The 17,186-nt window shown below is 39.0% G+C and overlaps 1 protein-coding gene across 1 annotated transcript; it reads left to right on the top strand.

Moving 5' to 3' along the window:
• The first annotated feature begins 869 nt into the window (after positions 1-869).
• On the top strand, positions 870-15,993 carry ENAM (enamelin). Its single transcript, XM_049886075.1, has 8 exons — positions 870-923; positions 3,422-3,490; positions 3,628-3,672; positions 4,428-4,469; positions 5,075-5,350; positions 6,917-6,979; positions 8,418-8,468; positions 13,168-15,993. Exons 1-8 carry the CDS (start codon positions 870-872, stop codon positions 15,991-15,993), a joined length of 3,426 nt encoding a protein of 1,141 aa, XP_049742032.1.
• Positions 15,994-17,186: the final 1,193 nt, after the last annotated feature.

The raw sequence follows: 17,186 nt of genomic DNA, 5'->3' as shown, positions 1-17,186 counted from the left end.
GATTTTTTTTTTTTTTTACCTTAAACTCTTGTGATGGCAAAACCATTTTCCTCAAACCTGATTGGTTGTACAGGTCTACAACAGTACTTAAATGGGACCTTGCTATCCCAAGCTTTCTGACAAGGAGGAATCCTTTTATTTTAAGACTTTTTAGTTCTGAACGTGACACCCGCATGAAGAATTTTTGTTTCATTATTAAGAAATAAATGTGTCTTTTTCCTCGAGATCTCCCTGACTTCTGAAATTCATAGTCATTTCTACCGTAGACCATTAGGAATATATTTCAAAGACAGGCTAACAAAGTTCAAGTTATTTTATGTATATTGCAGCTACTAACTGGCATTGGGTGAGTATTAGAGATTATCCACATAAATTATAAATTAACAAACAATGAATTTAATTTCATAGATTCTGGATTTCCTTATTACATTCCTTGATAATAGTTGTGTAATAATTATTTTCAGACTAATCTTCTGATAAAACTTTATACTCCTTTGCTTATGTGCTGTATTTGTTTTTCTTACACGTTTTCTTATAACCTACTGAGAAATCATTGCATACTATGTTCTGTGCATTTCCCCACAGAGCAGTCATGTTTTCTCAACATTGTACTAGAAGGATCTCAAAATACTGTGCCTGCTGGATCATTTTCTCCTTGGTTTAGCTTTCCCTCAACTCTTAAAGCAACAGAAGGTTAAGGTTGATTTAGGCGACTCACAAGTACAGATAAAATGATTTACATGACATGTGCTTCCTTAGAGCTAAATTTTGTTATTCATTTTATTTATTTGTTTGATTTCTATATTTGAGTTTCTCATTCTGCTAAATCTATATATTTGTTAAAGGCTTATGACTATTTTGGTGAAAAAATGCTGCTGCTGCAGTGCAGGCCTGGAGCCTCTTTTTCTAAGCTAGATAACTTGGTGAGTATTTTCATTCATTTTTTTTCTCAATACTTAAGGGCCTCATATTAAGCTAAATGTCATCAGAAGCATATTTGAGAGGAAAAAACACTATTTAAATATGCAAAAAGAACCACAAAGCCCCTGAGTTCACAGATGGAATGGAAGTTAGAATGTAGATAATTATTATAACCCATAAACAATCATTATGAGTGTTATTTTCAACTGAAAAAAAATTATTAGTCATAGATTGCCATCTAATTGTTTGACTTTTAGAAGTCATCCAACATAATATATATTAAATTTACAAAAGAGAAAATGATTGGCATTTCATATTTGCAAAATAAAAACCATATACTCCTACGTGTGTACGATCATAGAAACATTATCGAGAATCCCTACGGCATTGCTACTATAGAGATGCAATGGCTCAGTAAGCAAGAGAAAAATTGAATGCCAAAAAACTTGATCCATAATTTTGGAAAGCAGGAAGGAAAGCCTTCACCAATATTCTCTTTATTGGCTTTCTTGCGTTGTTATAAGCCTATACTAAACCCACTAGTTTCAATTGTTGTTATTTTTTATTCTCTAGGATGTTAAAAGGAGCCCTGGCATTGCAACGGTTAAGAGCTCGGCTGCTAGATTACAGCCTTGGAAACCCTATGGGGCAGTTCTACTCTGTCCAATAGGGTTCTTGTGAGTTGGAATCGACTCAATGGCAATGGGTTTTGGGTTTCTTATGACATTACAATTCTGAAAATCTTTAATTAGCAAGAAAGACATTACATACTACTGCTTCCTTTGTCTAATTACACTCTCAATTTCTTTGATGTACAAAAGATAATTGATTGCATCTACTTATGTTATTCAGAAAACAAATTTAGGAAAAAGTAGATTATAAAAATGAGGGAGTGTCATTTAATTATATGCTTCCATGGGAAGCAAGCAAGTATGAGCCTTGGCTCAAATCACTACTAGATGTATTTCATACCCAGAAAAAAGGAGGAAGGAACAAAAGGAATGAACAAAAACCGGGTATCTATATGCTAGTTCGGAACCCTGGGGGTGCAGTGGTTAAGTGCTCGGCTGCTAACCAAAAGATTGGTGGTTTGAATCTCAGCCGCTTGTCGGGAAAAAGATGCGGCAGTCTGGTTCCATAAAGATTACAGCTTTAGAAATCTTGTGGGGCAGCTCTACTCTGATCTATAGGGTCCCTATGAGTCAGAATTGACTCGACGGCAATGGATATTATTGTTGTTTTTATATACTGGTTGAGCCCTGCTAGCTCAGTGGTTAAGCACACAACTGCTAACCAAAAGATCAGAGGTTCAAACCCACCAGCTGCTCTGCAGGAGAAAGATGTGGCAGTCTGCTTCCATAAAGATTACAGCTTTGGAAACCTATGTTTCCACTCTGTCCTACTGGGTTACTCTGAGTCAGAATCGACTGGAGGGCAACAGGTTTGGTTTTGGGTTTATATGCTGGTTACTGTGCTAAGAATTGGGTTGTATCCGACATACCATGAAAATGAATCATTCGGATTATAACCTTCATTTTCTTCTATTGTATATGCAAATAGGAACAGATTTTTCTTAAGAAATTACCCAAATAATTGCTTCAGAGTAAACCTTGTTCAAAGATGTAAATAAAAGTCTTAATTATACAAGACTTGCAAAATTAACTAGAGTGAGGTAACGAAATTCATAAAAACTTCCCATGTAAGTCTATAATTTCAACTTTTTCCTGTATGTATTTAATCAAAGTATCTAACAAAGAGATAAATTTACATTTCTGCCTATTTCTTCCTATTTTCCTGACTAGCCCTGGAGCAAAAGTGATTTTTTTAAAGGTGAAATAATAATGATATGTAATGATAATGACAGCAACAACAACGGAGGATCTAGAAGGAAAGATTTTGTTGTCAGTTGCCGTCAAGTCGGCTCTGACTGATGGCGACCTCACGTACAACAGGACAAAATATTGTCTGGTCCTGCGTTACGGGATTACAGAATATTTCAATTTATCTAATTAGCCTCTGTATAATGGAATGTTGTCTACAAATCTTAGAAATAAGTGCAAAGTTCTGATTTTGAAGTATACCCTCATTAAAACTAAGATTATTCTCTATGGTAAATGTAGTTGAACATCACTATGCCTTTCTAAACCAACCTAGCAACTAGAAACTCAAAACTGTCCATATTGTATTTCTATTTTTTGGGTATCCTAAATTTGCTCTAATTTCCTCATTCCAGTACCGTCTTCACAAGCATTAGTGACATCTCTCTTTCTCAATCCTTGTCTGTCTTTGTCTCTCTCTAACCTTGCCTCTTTAATACAGCCCTTTTGGCAGGTTGGAAGAGTACCAGGTAATAACTAAGTAACTCCCAGCAGAGGCCCCCATAGCTCTCTATCTCTATACTCTCCTTGACAGACAAGTAGGCTAGTGCCGAAAAAAGTGTACAGTGCCCTAAACATAATTACCTGCCAGTCGGAAAATAAAATTCAACTTTGTATTCCAGGCATCAAATGGAAAAATGAAGATTCTCCTGGTCTTTCTAGGTCTGCTTGGTAATTCCGTTGCTATGCCAGTGAGTATTAAAAAAAAATACAAAAAAAAAAAACTAGGCCTTTTCTTTGTGGTCTATCATTGCATAACTTGGGGATAATAAGTTAGCTCATTTCAGTAGATATTCTGCATTTGTCACTGATGCTCTCTCACTTCCAGATGCCAATGCCCCGAATGCCTGGATTTAGCAGTAAAAGTGAAGAGGTATGTATGTTCGGTCTCTTCTTAAAGCGCATCTTCTGAGTACAAGGAGGATTAAGGCGGAAGCATTCCAGAGCCCTCACCTGAAAGTTCATAAAGAAGACTCTCAGAAAACATTCTGATTTAGAAAATTTCTTATGAAAAAGGTAGAGGGAGGGAGAATTGAAAGGTTTATACTCTCAAATCAAGGCAAAGTAGCAATTCCCCTCCTCCATGTCATCCTATCTGTGTGCTTCAGTGATTCTTTTTAAGGTAAATGTGGATTTGTGTTAAAATCTAGTTGAGGTTAGCTCCTTTCCTGAGTTCGCTAGCTAGCGAAGGCAGCCATTTGTACTGAGGATTGTTAGAAGGTAGATGCTGGTGCATGTAAATATACTTCATATGACTCCCACCCAGGATCATGAGCCAAATCCAATACACACCAGAAAAAAGAATTATCTTTTCATGTAATTACTGCATTCTCAAATCCTGAATTCCAGAACTGGAATATTCAAAAACTTCAAAGCAGACCAGAACTTTTTTCTCTATTGTTTTATTTTGTTTCTTCTCAAAATATAATTCTGGGTTAAAAATTAAAGTGCCTTGGGAGTTTTTTTTTTTATTGCATATTTATTTTAAATTCATGCATAACTGATTAAAAAATAACTTTGAATGTTGTACTTTGAAATCAGAAACTCAATACATTTTTTATGATTTGTGGGTCTATTGCATATAAAATGCTTTACTTTATGTCACATTAATGGTTCTTTTGATCACAGATGATGCGGTATGGTCAATTCCACTTTATGAACTCCCCGCATGTAAGTTCTCTTTATATTATTTCTGGTGATCCCTTGTTTATATCCAGATAGCTACATTATAAAGGTTTATCTAGCCACATGCTTTGATTACAATATCATCCTTAAAAGAGTGTCAAGGGGTGAGGGGCTCATCTCACTGTCCCCACAGTCCACATTTTCTCCTTATTCTTTACTATTGTTCTTTCACATAAATTGAAATCATTCACTAATTCAAGTGTTCTTTATAGACAACAGAAATTGGTTCTGGAAAGACATTATACAAGATTACTCACAAATAATGAGAACAAACAAAGTAGAGCGAAAAAGGCAGGGCTGCAGATTTAGAAAACCGTCAGTCAAATTCTTAAACTACTATTTCTTGCCTACTCTACTTTGTGGTTAGTTTGGTTAGTTGGTGTTCTAGTGGAGAAAAGTAGAGGTCTAAAATTCATTTCTGTAAGATAACAAGTTAAATTCTAGCTAAACATTTTTTAGCTTCCATTGTTGAGTCAAATTTCATAGGATTTTCAAGTCCCTTGGCTGAGTCCTACAGGCTGACATTATTGTGGGGAGAGCCTGAATCTCATCCCCTGGTGTGAGTTTACTGTTATTTGCTTCCCTTTCAGATGTCACAACTGGGCCCCTTGTATGGAAATGGCCTGCAACACCCTCAGCCCTTCCCGCAGTACCAGATGCCCACGTGGCCTCAGCCACCACCAAATACATGGCGCCCAAAGAAACCCTCAGGTCCCTCAGGACTCAAACGCCAGAGCAAGACTAATCAAATCCAGGAGACTCCGAAACCGAACCAGCCTCAGCCAAAAATGCCATCACCAAAGCAGCCTTTAAAGCAGCCTACACAGGACCCACCTCAGCCCACAGAAGAAACCCAGCCAGCTCGGGTGAGGCTTGCCCAGAAACACTCCAAGTCAGAGTAATAAATAGTACCTCAGAAGGCTTTGGAGGGTCGTCACCCCTACATACACACTTTGCCCAAAGCTCCTCAATATGCTATGCAAGAACCAAAGAGCTCTGGTTGCCCTGTGGTTAAGCACTTGGCTGCTAACCAAAAGGTGAGCAGTTCAAACCCAGCAGACACTCCAGCTTCCAGCTTCCATGAAGATTCTGACTCACAGCAACCCTGAGGGTTCGGTAGAACTGCCCCATAGGGTTTCCTGGGCTGTCCCACTGCACCACCAGGGCTCCTCCATAAAGATTACAGCCTTGCAAACCCTATGGGGCAGTTCTCATATGTCCTATAGGGTCACTATAAGGAATCAACCAGATGGCAAGAACCTGGGTGGCACAAGTGGTTTGCAACTGGCTGTTAGCCTAAAGGTTCAAACCCACCCAGTGGCTCCATGGAACAAAAGCCTGAAGAAATGCTTCCATAAAAATTATAGCTAAGAAAATCCTATAGAGCAGTTCTACTCATAACACATGGGTTTGCCACGAGTTGCAATCAACACAATGGCAACCAGTTTAGTTTTGTTTTTTTACGTACACAATACCACCTTTAGGTATGACAAATTCTTTCAATGTAATGCTGCAACCACCTAAACAAAACTGCCTGGTGAGTCAATTCTAGCCACCGTTTGGCTAAAAATTACACAAATACTATTACCTTAAAGATGAGGACCAACTGTTGTCAAGTTGATTCTGACTCATGACAATTCCATGTATGTCAGATTAGAACTGTGCTCCTTTTAAAATACACAGGCAACTTGATACAGTAACATGAGCACTACTGTAATCTGAGAGTTGGGGAACAACGATGCAAGATCTACCCCCAGCCCTTATTGGTTGTATGACTTTAAGCAAGTCACTTCATCTTTCCAGACTAAAGTTTCCCTGTGAGTAGTAAATTAAACAGTTTCTAAGTCCCTTTCAGATCTATAGTTTGACGATCTAAATATTGTTCTGAAAAGTTAACGCTGGAAGATACTTGAGGATGACGTAAGTGTAGTCCTGACTTAAAACAAGGGGAAGCACGAATAGTTTCTCAAGATTTCATCCAGTGTGGAGCTTCTAAGATACTGGCTTTCAGTCAGTTAACAATTATTACCAAACACTATTCCAGATGTAGGAAATAGAAAATTAAATAAAAGACACTCCTGGATTTGAATCCTAGCTTCAATCATTTACCAGCTATGAGATTTTGGGCAAGTGACTTAACTTCTCTGAAAGTCACAGTTTTAAGTAAAATGTGAATAATAATAGTATATAGTTTCTAGGATTGCGTGAGGATTAAATGAGTTTACCAGTGTAAAATGATGAGCACAGTGCTAGCAAATAAACGTTCAATAATGCTATTATTATTATTGTCTCTGCTCTAGGTAAAAAAAAAAAAATCAGTTTAATGGAAAGGGATATGTAGGCTACCAGGTTTCAAATAATTATGTTCAGTTGATTCATTTTTCACTAACTCTTTGTACTTCATATCTCTTTGATTCTTTCTTTCTCTGTAGGCATTTCCACCATTCCAGAATGGGCTATTTCCCTATCAACAACCACCATGGCAAGTTGGACAGGTGAGAATTATTTTCTTTAAACCAGATGTGAAAAACAATATTATCATGTTATATATCTCAAACTAATATGAGTACATATGCTCTAATGGAATGCCATATAGCAATCAGAAGAGAGCGAGAAACAAACTCTTCATATCAATAATCATGCAGAAAAAGTAAAGGTATTTTTTAAACAAATTTTTCACTCAGATCGGTGACATGAACACAGCCTAAGTCACCAAATCACTGCTAATACTTAATTCATTAACTTTAAAAACTTGTGCTTAATACCTCTTTACTATTTCCCACTTCTCTGAGAGCTTAGAAAACACAAAGATTATGTTTAATGGGGAATTGAGACAAAACGGAGTTTGAAAATCATAAGGTAAGCTATGGTTAGACTAAGATCTTTTCATCATATCTTATTATTTTTAGCCACAAATAGGTTGTTATAAAGAATCTTGCAAAACAGTATTTGTAAGAATCCTCAGTTTAAAATCATTAAAATAAAACATAATGTTGAGGTTGCATCATAGGCATTAAAAAATATGAATAGCAAAATAAACTATTTGAATTAAATAAATATTAAAAGCCAATAACAACAACAAATATTCAAAGACTGTTCATTCAGCTATGGCATTACTTTCTCTGGTTTACAACCAAGAAGGCTTCTTGTTAGCAAGAAGGCTTCTCATTAACAATTCATTTCAGGGTATAACAGTTTCTTTATTTCTTTACTTCTTTTTTCCTTAAAAAAAGGACTTTGTTTTACTGGCCATACTGACTGAATTAAGGAAACCAAGGCAGTGCCAGGAAAAGATTTTCAAAGCATATGAACATGATTCTCATGGAAAGTAGCTAGAACACCTTGAAAGTCTGTGGGAGCTGGAGCTGCTTTATAAGCCCATCTACTACATAGCAATTCCTTAGCAGAAACTCAGTCTCTGACCTTGATTGGGAAAACTAACCTTGGTCAAACAAAAATATTATAGTAATAACCAAAGAAGAATTGTCAGTTTATCACTCTGAGTGTGAAGTACACATCTAAAAATAACATCAGTATTTAATTTCCATTATTCGATGTCTTAATATGGATGTTTGGGTTCCCATGACACCCAAATCTCTGTTTGCATGTGCGAGTTGGCACTGCGTGTGTGTGTGTGTGTGCTGGAAATGGTAGCGTGGGACAATTGTTAGAAGATGCTGCCATACATGGTCTTTTGAATAGGATAATCTAAGATCCAGCTGAGGCCTTTGTACTTACCAGTACTCACTGATGAATTATGTTACAGCTATTAATAGCTAGACTGTAGGAGCTAATGACTCAGAAGCTAAAAGCTAACATTGCTAACACCCAAGCCCTGGTTTTGGCTATTTTAAGACACCTCGAGTCTTACAAATAAATGGCAGCATAGAAGGTGGTTTGCTCTTGTATTTATTGGGTTTTTTCATCTTTCAGAGGGTACCACCAGGTTATGGACGCCCACCAATCAGCAATGAAGAAGGAGGAGTAAGTATAAAGCTACATTTCCCCATTAGGAATTACAACCCTTTAATCTCTGCTTTTTTGATCCCCATTTATTAAGAAAGTTAAAACCCAGCATATAAATTTGTAGCTCAAGAACCCAAGATTTAAAAAAAAAAAAAGAGGCAAAACAAATCAAGCCAGGAACCTAAAATAAAATGTGATATATTATTATGCTCTACATGTATGGAAATCTCTCCCTCAAAGAACGCTAATAAGCTTTGCTCCAGGTTGATGCTGACACTGCTAGACAGTGATGAAGCAATTACTAAACAGAGAAAGAAGTAAGAGCATCTTGGGATATTATCCCTGGGAGGGAATTTAGTGATCATCTAACTCCTTCATCTAACTTCATTCAAAGTGAAGCCCAAACAAGTTTCACCTACTAATTTAGTGGCTTATCTAACTTGGTAGGTAAAACTTGTCTTCTGACTCCCTATCCAATGGCTTTTTTACTACATCACACTAGAAGAGCCAAATGTATATGTCACAAAGTGATCTACTGTGGAATTATCCTAGCTCTATCTCATCACCTGGTGGCATAGTGGTTAAGTGCTCTGGCTGCTAACCAAAAGGTCGGCAGTTCAAATCCACCATGTGCTCTTTGGAAACTCTATGGGGCAGTTCTATTCAGTCTTATGGGGTCACTATGAGTTGGAATTGACTCAATAGCAACGGGTATGGGTTCTACGTCATCAAAAAAGTCACTTTTGTGATTGTGGCACAATACCCCACCATGGTGTTACTCTCCCTTTTTCCCTAAATATGTGATATGTTCTCAATGAAATACAGAAATCCAATAATGCTGGAGGTTATTGTTCTTAAAATAATGACATTAAAGATTTCTATGTCAGTAATGGCATAAGTGGCTTTTTAAAACTGCATGGTGAAATAATCCTAAATAAAAATGATTAAGATAGTTGCATTCAGGCTGGAAACTGGCAGCTCAAATTTTTACAAACATAACATGAGCAAGTGAAGCAGGATGACTCAAGCAGTTAGCGTAGGCATTAAGAAGTCTGTATTCCCCCTCCTGAGGACACTACCCGATTTCCTGCATGGTCATGGAGATATCTTTTCACCTGTCTATCTCATCTCCATCCACAAATGGGACTAAAAATACTTTTTCTCTGTATTTAAAAAAAAAAAAAGGCTAGATGACTTAAATGCCTCACAAATGTCTTAAAAACCTACTGAATGGCAAAGCTCAGGAGAATTAAATCATTTATTAAACAAAAATTTATTAAACGCTTCCCACTGTGCTAGGTGCTGGGCAAAAATGAGAAGCATGATGTTTTCACACAAAAACTGCAGAATCAAGTGGGAACTCCTAGGAAAGTAGACAACTGAAATCAAAAAGCATAGCTGTTGTAACAGATGTCTGTACTGTTGTAGACACCTGGGAGTAGAGCCTAGTTTGGCCCATGGAAGAAAGGGAAGCCTCACAGAGAGTGTATCATCGAAGCTGAGTCCTGAAGAATGAGTCAGGTTTGCCAGGAAGGATAAATGTGTAGATGGGGGAAGGCTCAGTGTGAAGAAACCATGAGCAAAGAAATTGTAACACAGAATAAATACTCAGAGAACTAGAAGTAATTGTGATTTGCAACTGCATAAAGTGCAAGGGGGAGGAAATGAAGTTGGATATATTAGCCATGGGCCATATGATGATGATGGTGATGATGATTTTATAATGTGTAACACTTATTTGGCACTTACTAAGTATGCAGCAGTGAGCTAAGCCCTCTATATGTTACCGCATTTGACCCTGAGAATAATTATGAAGTTGACATTATTTTTATTATCTCCATTTTACAAATGAATAAACTTAGGTTAGCCCAGTGTCATACTACTAATACTAGTGGAACAAGGATTTTAACCCAGGTCTGTCTAGATCCCCACTCCTTAGCATCATGCTGTACTAATTTATATGTTATGCTAGAGGGTTTAGAGTTTATCCTATCAGGTAAGAACTACTTAAAGACATAATTAAAGAGGAAAGTGACAAAATTCCCACCCACCCATCCTCAACCTCCACTAATCTAATAGCCAGTGTGGAGGCAGGATCAGAGGAAAGTAAGACTACATAGACAGCAACCAGTAAGGAAGCTATTGCAACAGTTCAGGGGTTGTTGTTGTTAGGTGCCGTCGACTTGGTTCCAATTCATAGCAACCCTACGTACAACAGAATGAAACACTGCCCAGTCCTGCACCATCCTCACTATCCTTCCTATGTTTGAGCCCATTGTTGCAGCCACTGTGTCAATCCACCTCGTTGAGGGTCTTCCTCTTTTCCGCTGACCTTGTACTCTGCCAAGCATGATGTCCTTCTCCAGGGACTGATCCCTCCAGACAACATGTCTAAAGTATGTAAGATGCAGTCTCGCCATCCTTGCCTCTAAGGAGCATTCTGGCCGCACTTCTTCCAAGACAGATTTGTTCCTTCTTTTGGTAGTCCATGGTATATTCAATATTCTTCAACAACACCACAATTCAAAGGCATCAATTCTTTTGTGGTCTTCCTTATTCATTGTCCAGCTTTCACATGCATATAAGGCCAACTGAAAACACCATGGCTTAGGTCAGGCACACCTTAATCTTCAAGATGACATCTTCGCTTTTCAGCACTTTAAAGAGGTCTTTTGCAGCGGATTTGCCTAATGCAATGCGTCTTTTGATTTCTTAACTACTGCTTCCATGGATGTTGATCATGGATCCAAGTAAAATGAAATCTTTGACAACTTCAATCTCTTCTCTGTTTATCATGATGTTACTTATTTGTTCAGTTGTGAGGATTTTTGTTTTCTTTATGTTGAGTTGTAATCCATACTGAAGGCTGTGCTCTTTGATCGTCATCGGTAAGTGCTTCAAGTCCTCTTCACTTTCAGCAAGCAAAGCTGTGTCATCTGCATAACGCAGGTTGTTAATGAGTCTTTCACCAATCCTGATGCCCTGCTCTTCTTCATATAGTCCAGCTTCTCGGATTATTTGCTAAGCATACAGATTCAATAAGTATGGTGAAAGGATACAACCCCGACGCACACCCTTCCTGACTTTAAACCACGCAGTATTCTCTTGTTCTATTCAAATGACTGCCTCTTGATCTATGTACAGGTTCCTCATGAGCATAATTAAGTATTCTGGAGCTCCCATTCTTTGCAATGTTCTTCATAATTTATTATGATCCACAGAGTCGAATGCCTCTGCACAGTCAATAAAACACAAGTAAACATCTTTCTGGTATTCTCTGCTTTCAGCCAGGATCCGTATGACATCAGCAATGATATCCCTGGTTCCACATCCTCTTCTGAATCCGGCTTGAATTTCTGGCAGTTACTTGTCGATATACTGCTGCAGTCGCTTTTGAACGATCTTCAGCAAAATTTTACATGCATTGATATTAATGACATTATTTGACAATTTCCACATTTGGTTGGACCACCTTTTTTGGGAGTGGGCATAAATATGGATCTCTTCCAATCGGTTGGCCAGGTATCTGTCTTCCAAATTTCTTGGCATAGATAAGTGAGTACTTCCAGTGCTATATCTGTTTGTTGAAACATTTCAACTGGTATTCTGTCAGTTCCTGGAGCCTTGTTTTTTGCCAATGCCTTCAGTGCAGGTTGGACTTCTTCCTTCAGTACCATCAGTTCTTGATCATATGCTACCTCCTGAAATGGTCGAACATCGACTAATTCTTTTTGGTATAGTGACTCTGTGTATTGCTTCCATCTTCTTTTGATGCTTCCTGCATCGTTTAATATTTTCCCCAGAGAATCCTTCAGTATTGCAACTTGAGGCTTGAATTTTTTCTTCAGTTCTTTCAGCTTGAGAAATGCAGAGCATGTTCTTCCCTTTTGGTTTTCTATCTCCAGGTCTTTGCACATGTCGTTATAATAATTTACTGCCTTCTTAAGTTGCCCTTTGAAATCTTCTGTTCAGCTCTTTTACTTCATCATTTCTTCCTTTCACTTTAGCTACTCAACATTCAAGAGCAAGTTTCAGAGTCTCTTCTGACATCCATTTTGGTTCAAGGGTACTAAGGATAAAGGAAGAGGGAGGGGACAAAGCTGAAAGTTTGGGATTTATAGGACTTGTTCATTGGTTGTCTAGGGAAAATAAAGGAGAGATCAGAAACTTGAGACACTGGATAGATAGTGGTAAATGTTGATTAGATATTGAATATTGGAGACAAAGGTTTGGGGGGACATAAGCCCAGTTCTGGATACATTCAGTTGCAGGTACTTATAAGAGCTTTAGCAGAGCAGTCTTGTTGCCTCAACCTTTAGGAGAGGATGTCCTGAACCAGACATATGCCTTTCTGAGTCACTGGCATGTGTTGAAATTGAAGGTATGAGCCTGCAATAGACGGCTAAAGCAGGTGTGTAAATGATAACAGAAGAATGAGGAGGATGGAGAATACAACCCCTTTAAAAAAATTAAAATCTTGGATTTAGGAGCCAGGCATAGGAAGAGAAGGCTGAGAAAAAGTGGTCAGAAAGTTAGAGAACCAGAGGGGAGTAGGGTCATGGAAACCAAGGAAGCATCAGATTTCAAGAGAGAAAGCATAGCCAATAGTGTAAAAGAAATATGTGTTGATAGGATTTCCCTATCACACTAAAAAATTCCAAACGATACCATGGTGGGAAAAAAGAGTAATTATTGATTTCTGTCTTCTTTCCTACAGAATCCTTACTTTGGATATTTTGGATATCATGGATTTGGGGGTCGCCCACCTTATTATTCAGAAGAGATGTTTGAACAAGATTTTGAAAAACCCAAAGAAAAAGATCCCCCTAAAGCAGAGAGTCCAGCTACAGAACCCACAGTTAATTCAACTGCTCCTGAGACTAATTCAACCCAAGCAAATGTGCCTGGTCCTGGAGGGAGTAAGGGAGGAAATGACACCACCCCAACAGGAAACAGTCAAGGTCCAAACCCAGGAAACGACCCTACATCTCAAAATGGGATTTCTCCCCCTACGGTTAATGTTTCAAACCAGGGAGTAGCAAGAAGTCAAATTCCATGGAGACAAAGTCACCCAAATATTCATGAAAATTATCCACATCCTAGTGTCCGAGGTTTTCCTACAGGACGACAATGGCGTCCTACTGGTACTGCCATGGGTCACAGACAAAATGGGCCTTTTTACCGAAATCAACAAGTTCAAAGGGGTGCTCGGTGGAACTCCTTTACTTTGGAAGGCAAACAAGCAGCTCGTCCAGGAAATCCAGCTTATCGCAAAGCTTACCCTTCCATTTCAAGAGGTAATTATCTTAATCATGCAGGAAACCCAGCAAATTTCAGAAGAAAGCCTCAGTGGCCAAATAAATACCCTGTGGGAGCCAATGTTGCCCCATTGGGAACCAAACATAGTACTGCTGGGCGCTCTGAAAAAATCCAAAATCCAAGAGAGAAGACACTAGGTCACAAAGAAAGAGTAGTTGTTCCTACAAGGGATCCACCTGGCCCCTGGAAAAACTCTCAAGATTATGGACTGAATAAATCAAATTACAAGTTGCCTCATTCTGAGGGCAACATTCAAGTTCCAAGCTTTAATTCTATCAATCAACGAGAAAACTCCTATTACCCAAGAGGAGATCCCAGGACAGTTCAAAATTCTGATGGACAAACCCACAACAAGTATTTGCCCAAAGGGATTGTTTTAGAACCAAGGAGAATTCCATATGAATCACAAACTAATCGGCCAGAATTAAAGCACGGTACGTATCATCCCGTATACCCTGAGGAAATTCCTTCCCCTGCAAGAGAACATTTTCCTGCTGGAAGAAACCATTGGAACAAACAGGAACTCTCTCCAACTCTTGAGGAAGACCCTGGAAGACAGGAAGAACCTTTGCCTCATCCTTCCCATGGCTCTAGAGGAAGTGTTTTCTACTCTGAATATAACCCCTATGATCCCAGGGAAAACTCACCATACCTTAGAAGCAATACATGGGATGAGAGAGGTGATTCTCTCAATACCATGAGGCAACCAGAAAATCCATTGTACCCCGTGAATACTCCAAACCAGAAAGAGACAGTCCCTTATGATGAAGAGGACCCAATTGACCCAACTGGAGATGAACATTTCCCAGGACCAGGGAGATGGGCTAAGGAGGAGTCCAGCTTTAAAGTAAGCCCAACAGTTAGGCACTACGAAGGCCAACAATATGCCTCAAATCAGCCAAAAGAATACCTTCCCTATTCCTTAGATAATCCTTCGAAACCCAAGGAAGATTTTCCATATGGTGAATTTTACCCCTGGGGCCCAGATGAGAATTTTCCACCATATAATACGGCTCCTACTATACCACCACCTGTGGAGAGCAGGGGCTATTTTGTTGATAATGCTGATGAACGAGAAGAAAGCACTCTATTTCCTTCTTGGAACTCCTGGGACCACAGGATTCAAGCTCAAGGACTGAATGAAAGAGGGCCATATTTTAACAGAAATTTCTGGGACCAGACAACAAATTTACACAAAGCTCCAGCTAGCCTACCAGACTATAAAGAGAGCCAGCCCTATTCCAGTAACTCCCCAGCTGGGCTTCAGAAAAATCCAACCTGGCATGACAGTGAGAATTTGAACTATGGCATGCAAATTACTAGGTTAAATTCACCAGAGGGGGATCATTTGGCTTTCCCAGACTTAATTCCTCAAAGTTACCCAGCTGATCAAGAAGAAGCAAATTTATTTCACCTAAGTCAAAGAGGTCCTTGCTGTGCTGGTGGTCCCACAGGGCCCAAGGACAATCCACTTGCTCTACAAGACTACACTCCATCCTTTGGTCTTGCACCAGGGGAGAACCAAGACACCAGCCCTCTATATACAGAAGGTAGTCATACTAAGCATGCAAGACATATCATCTCCCCTACAAGCATCCTACCTGACCCAAGGAACAGCTCAGAGAAGACGCTGCCTGGGGAAAGCCAAAACCCAAGTCCTTTTAGAGATGATGTGTCCACTCTAAGGAGGAATGCACCATGTTCTATAAAGAATCAACTGGGCCAAAGGGGAATGATGCCTCTTCCTGAAACCAGCTCCCTTCAGTTGAATGCACCATGTCTCAAAAGTGATCTTGGCGGAGATGAGAACAATGTTAAGGAACAAATGTTTGAAGACAACCAACCCAATGAAAGAACTGTTGACCTTATTCCTGAGCAACTTGTTATAGGTACCCCTGACGAAGATCCTAAACCAGAAGCAATCCAAAGCGAAGTCCTAGGAAACGAGGGTGACAGGCAGCCACAGAGGGCACCTAGCATCCTACAGTTACCATGCTTTGGCAAATTAGCAAAGCATCACTTCTCTGGCACTGGGACTCCATCTAGCAATGGAAGACAAGGCCCATTTGATGGGGATCCAATTATTCCTACTGAATTGGCTGAGGTAGCTACTGAGGCACAGTTTAATAGTGTGGATGTAAATACACTTAATGCAGGTGAACACACTCCATTTGAATCCAATCCACAGGACCAGGTACAAGACTGCTTATTACTTCAGGCTTAGGGATCATCTCAACCAAGCATTTTTTAGGGAAGGAAAATAACTGATATTCTATACCACTGGTTCCAAAACTTTTTCCCCTAAAACTCCATTAAGTACTTGACCCTCTTCTTGGTGATCCTCTAAGTTTTTCTTTGTCCCAGGGAATTAACAGTAGTGGCCCAGGTGGTGCTAATGAGGTTGGACCTCTGGGGGTCATTGGATTTGCCATTGTCATAAATTAGTACAGAATTTAAAAGCAGGAAACCCGTGACCACCACTGCCTTAAAACTTGGAAGCCACTTTTCTAGGTTAGTTTCCCTTTACTTGCTGATTCTTCCTTTTTCTCTCAAAATCCCATTCTTGCAAAATTATCTAGTTTTGCAAGACTGAAAGGCAAATGAACTTTCCGTTTTATGTATGGAAGTCTATACATCAGTATAGTCGTTAACTGTTGCACATTTTTTTTTTCTTTTGTTGGTCTTTGTCAGAGGTCCCCCACCCAACACACAGTTAACATTCTCTTTTGACATATTTTCTTCCACTTCCTCTCTCTTTTCCTTTATTATTTCTTTTCTTAACTTCCTTGCTTCTTTTTTTTCCTCTCTCTCTACTCTTCTTTGTCTAGCTTTCCATTTTTATTCCCCATCTTTCTTCCTCTCTATCACTCCTTACATACTAAGTTTTGACCATCACTAGTTTTTTCACTATATCTACTTTCTCTAATATCTCTCTTCCCACCTTTCTATTCTGTCTCCTAATATATCACTTGTCAATCATTCCTTCTCTTCTCTGACTCCTCTCTTCTCTTTAATTTATCCTTTTCCCTTGTTGTTGTTGTTGTTGTTGTTAAGTACTGTCAAGTCGATTTCAACTCATAGTGACCCCATATGACAGAGTAGAACTGCCCCATAGGGTTTTCTAGGCCGTAATCTTTACAGGAGCAGATCACCAGGTCTTTCTCCCATGGAGCTGCCAGGTGGGTTCAAACCACCAATCTTTCAGTTAGCAGTTGAGCATTTAACTGTTGCACCACTGGGGCTCCTTCTCCTTTTTTCCTGCTACAAAATTTATATACATTAACATGCCTTGTCTCTCTCCCCTCTTTTGTATCCACTCTCTAAATTCTACCCTAATTTTTTCTTGACCCAGCCTAACCATCGCTGTAGAATATATTTCAGAAATATTAGACACTGATACCTCCTTTTGTTTTTAAT

Source organism: Elephas maximus, chromosome 5 (genome assembly GCF_024166365.1).
Source record: "Elephas maximus indicus isolate mEleMax1 chromosome 5, mEleMax1 primary haplotype, whole genome shotgun sequence".
NCBI lineage: Eukaryota > Metazoa > Chordata > Mammalia > Proboscidea > Elephantidae > Elephas > Elephas maximus.
This window is presented reverse-complemented; position numbering and strand designations above follow the sequence as displayed.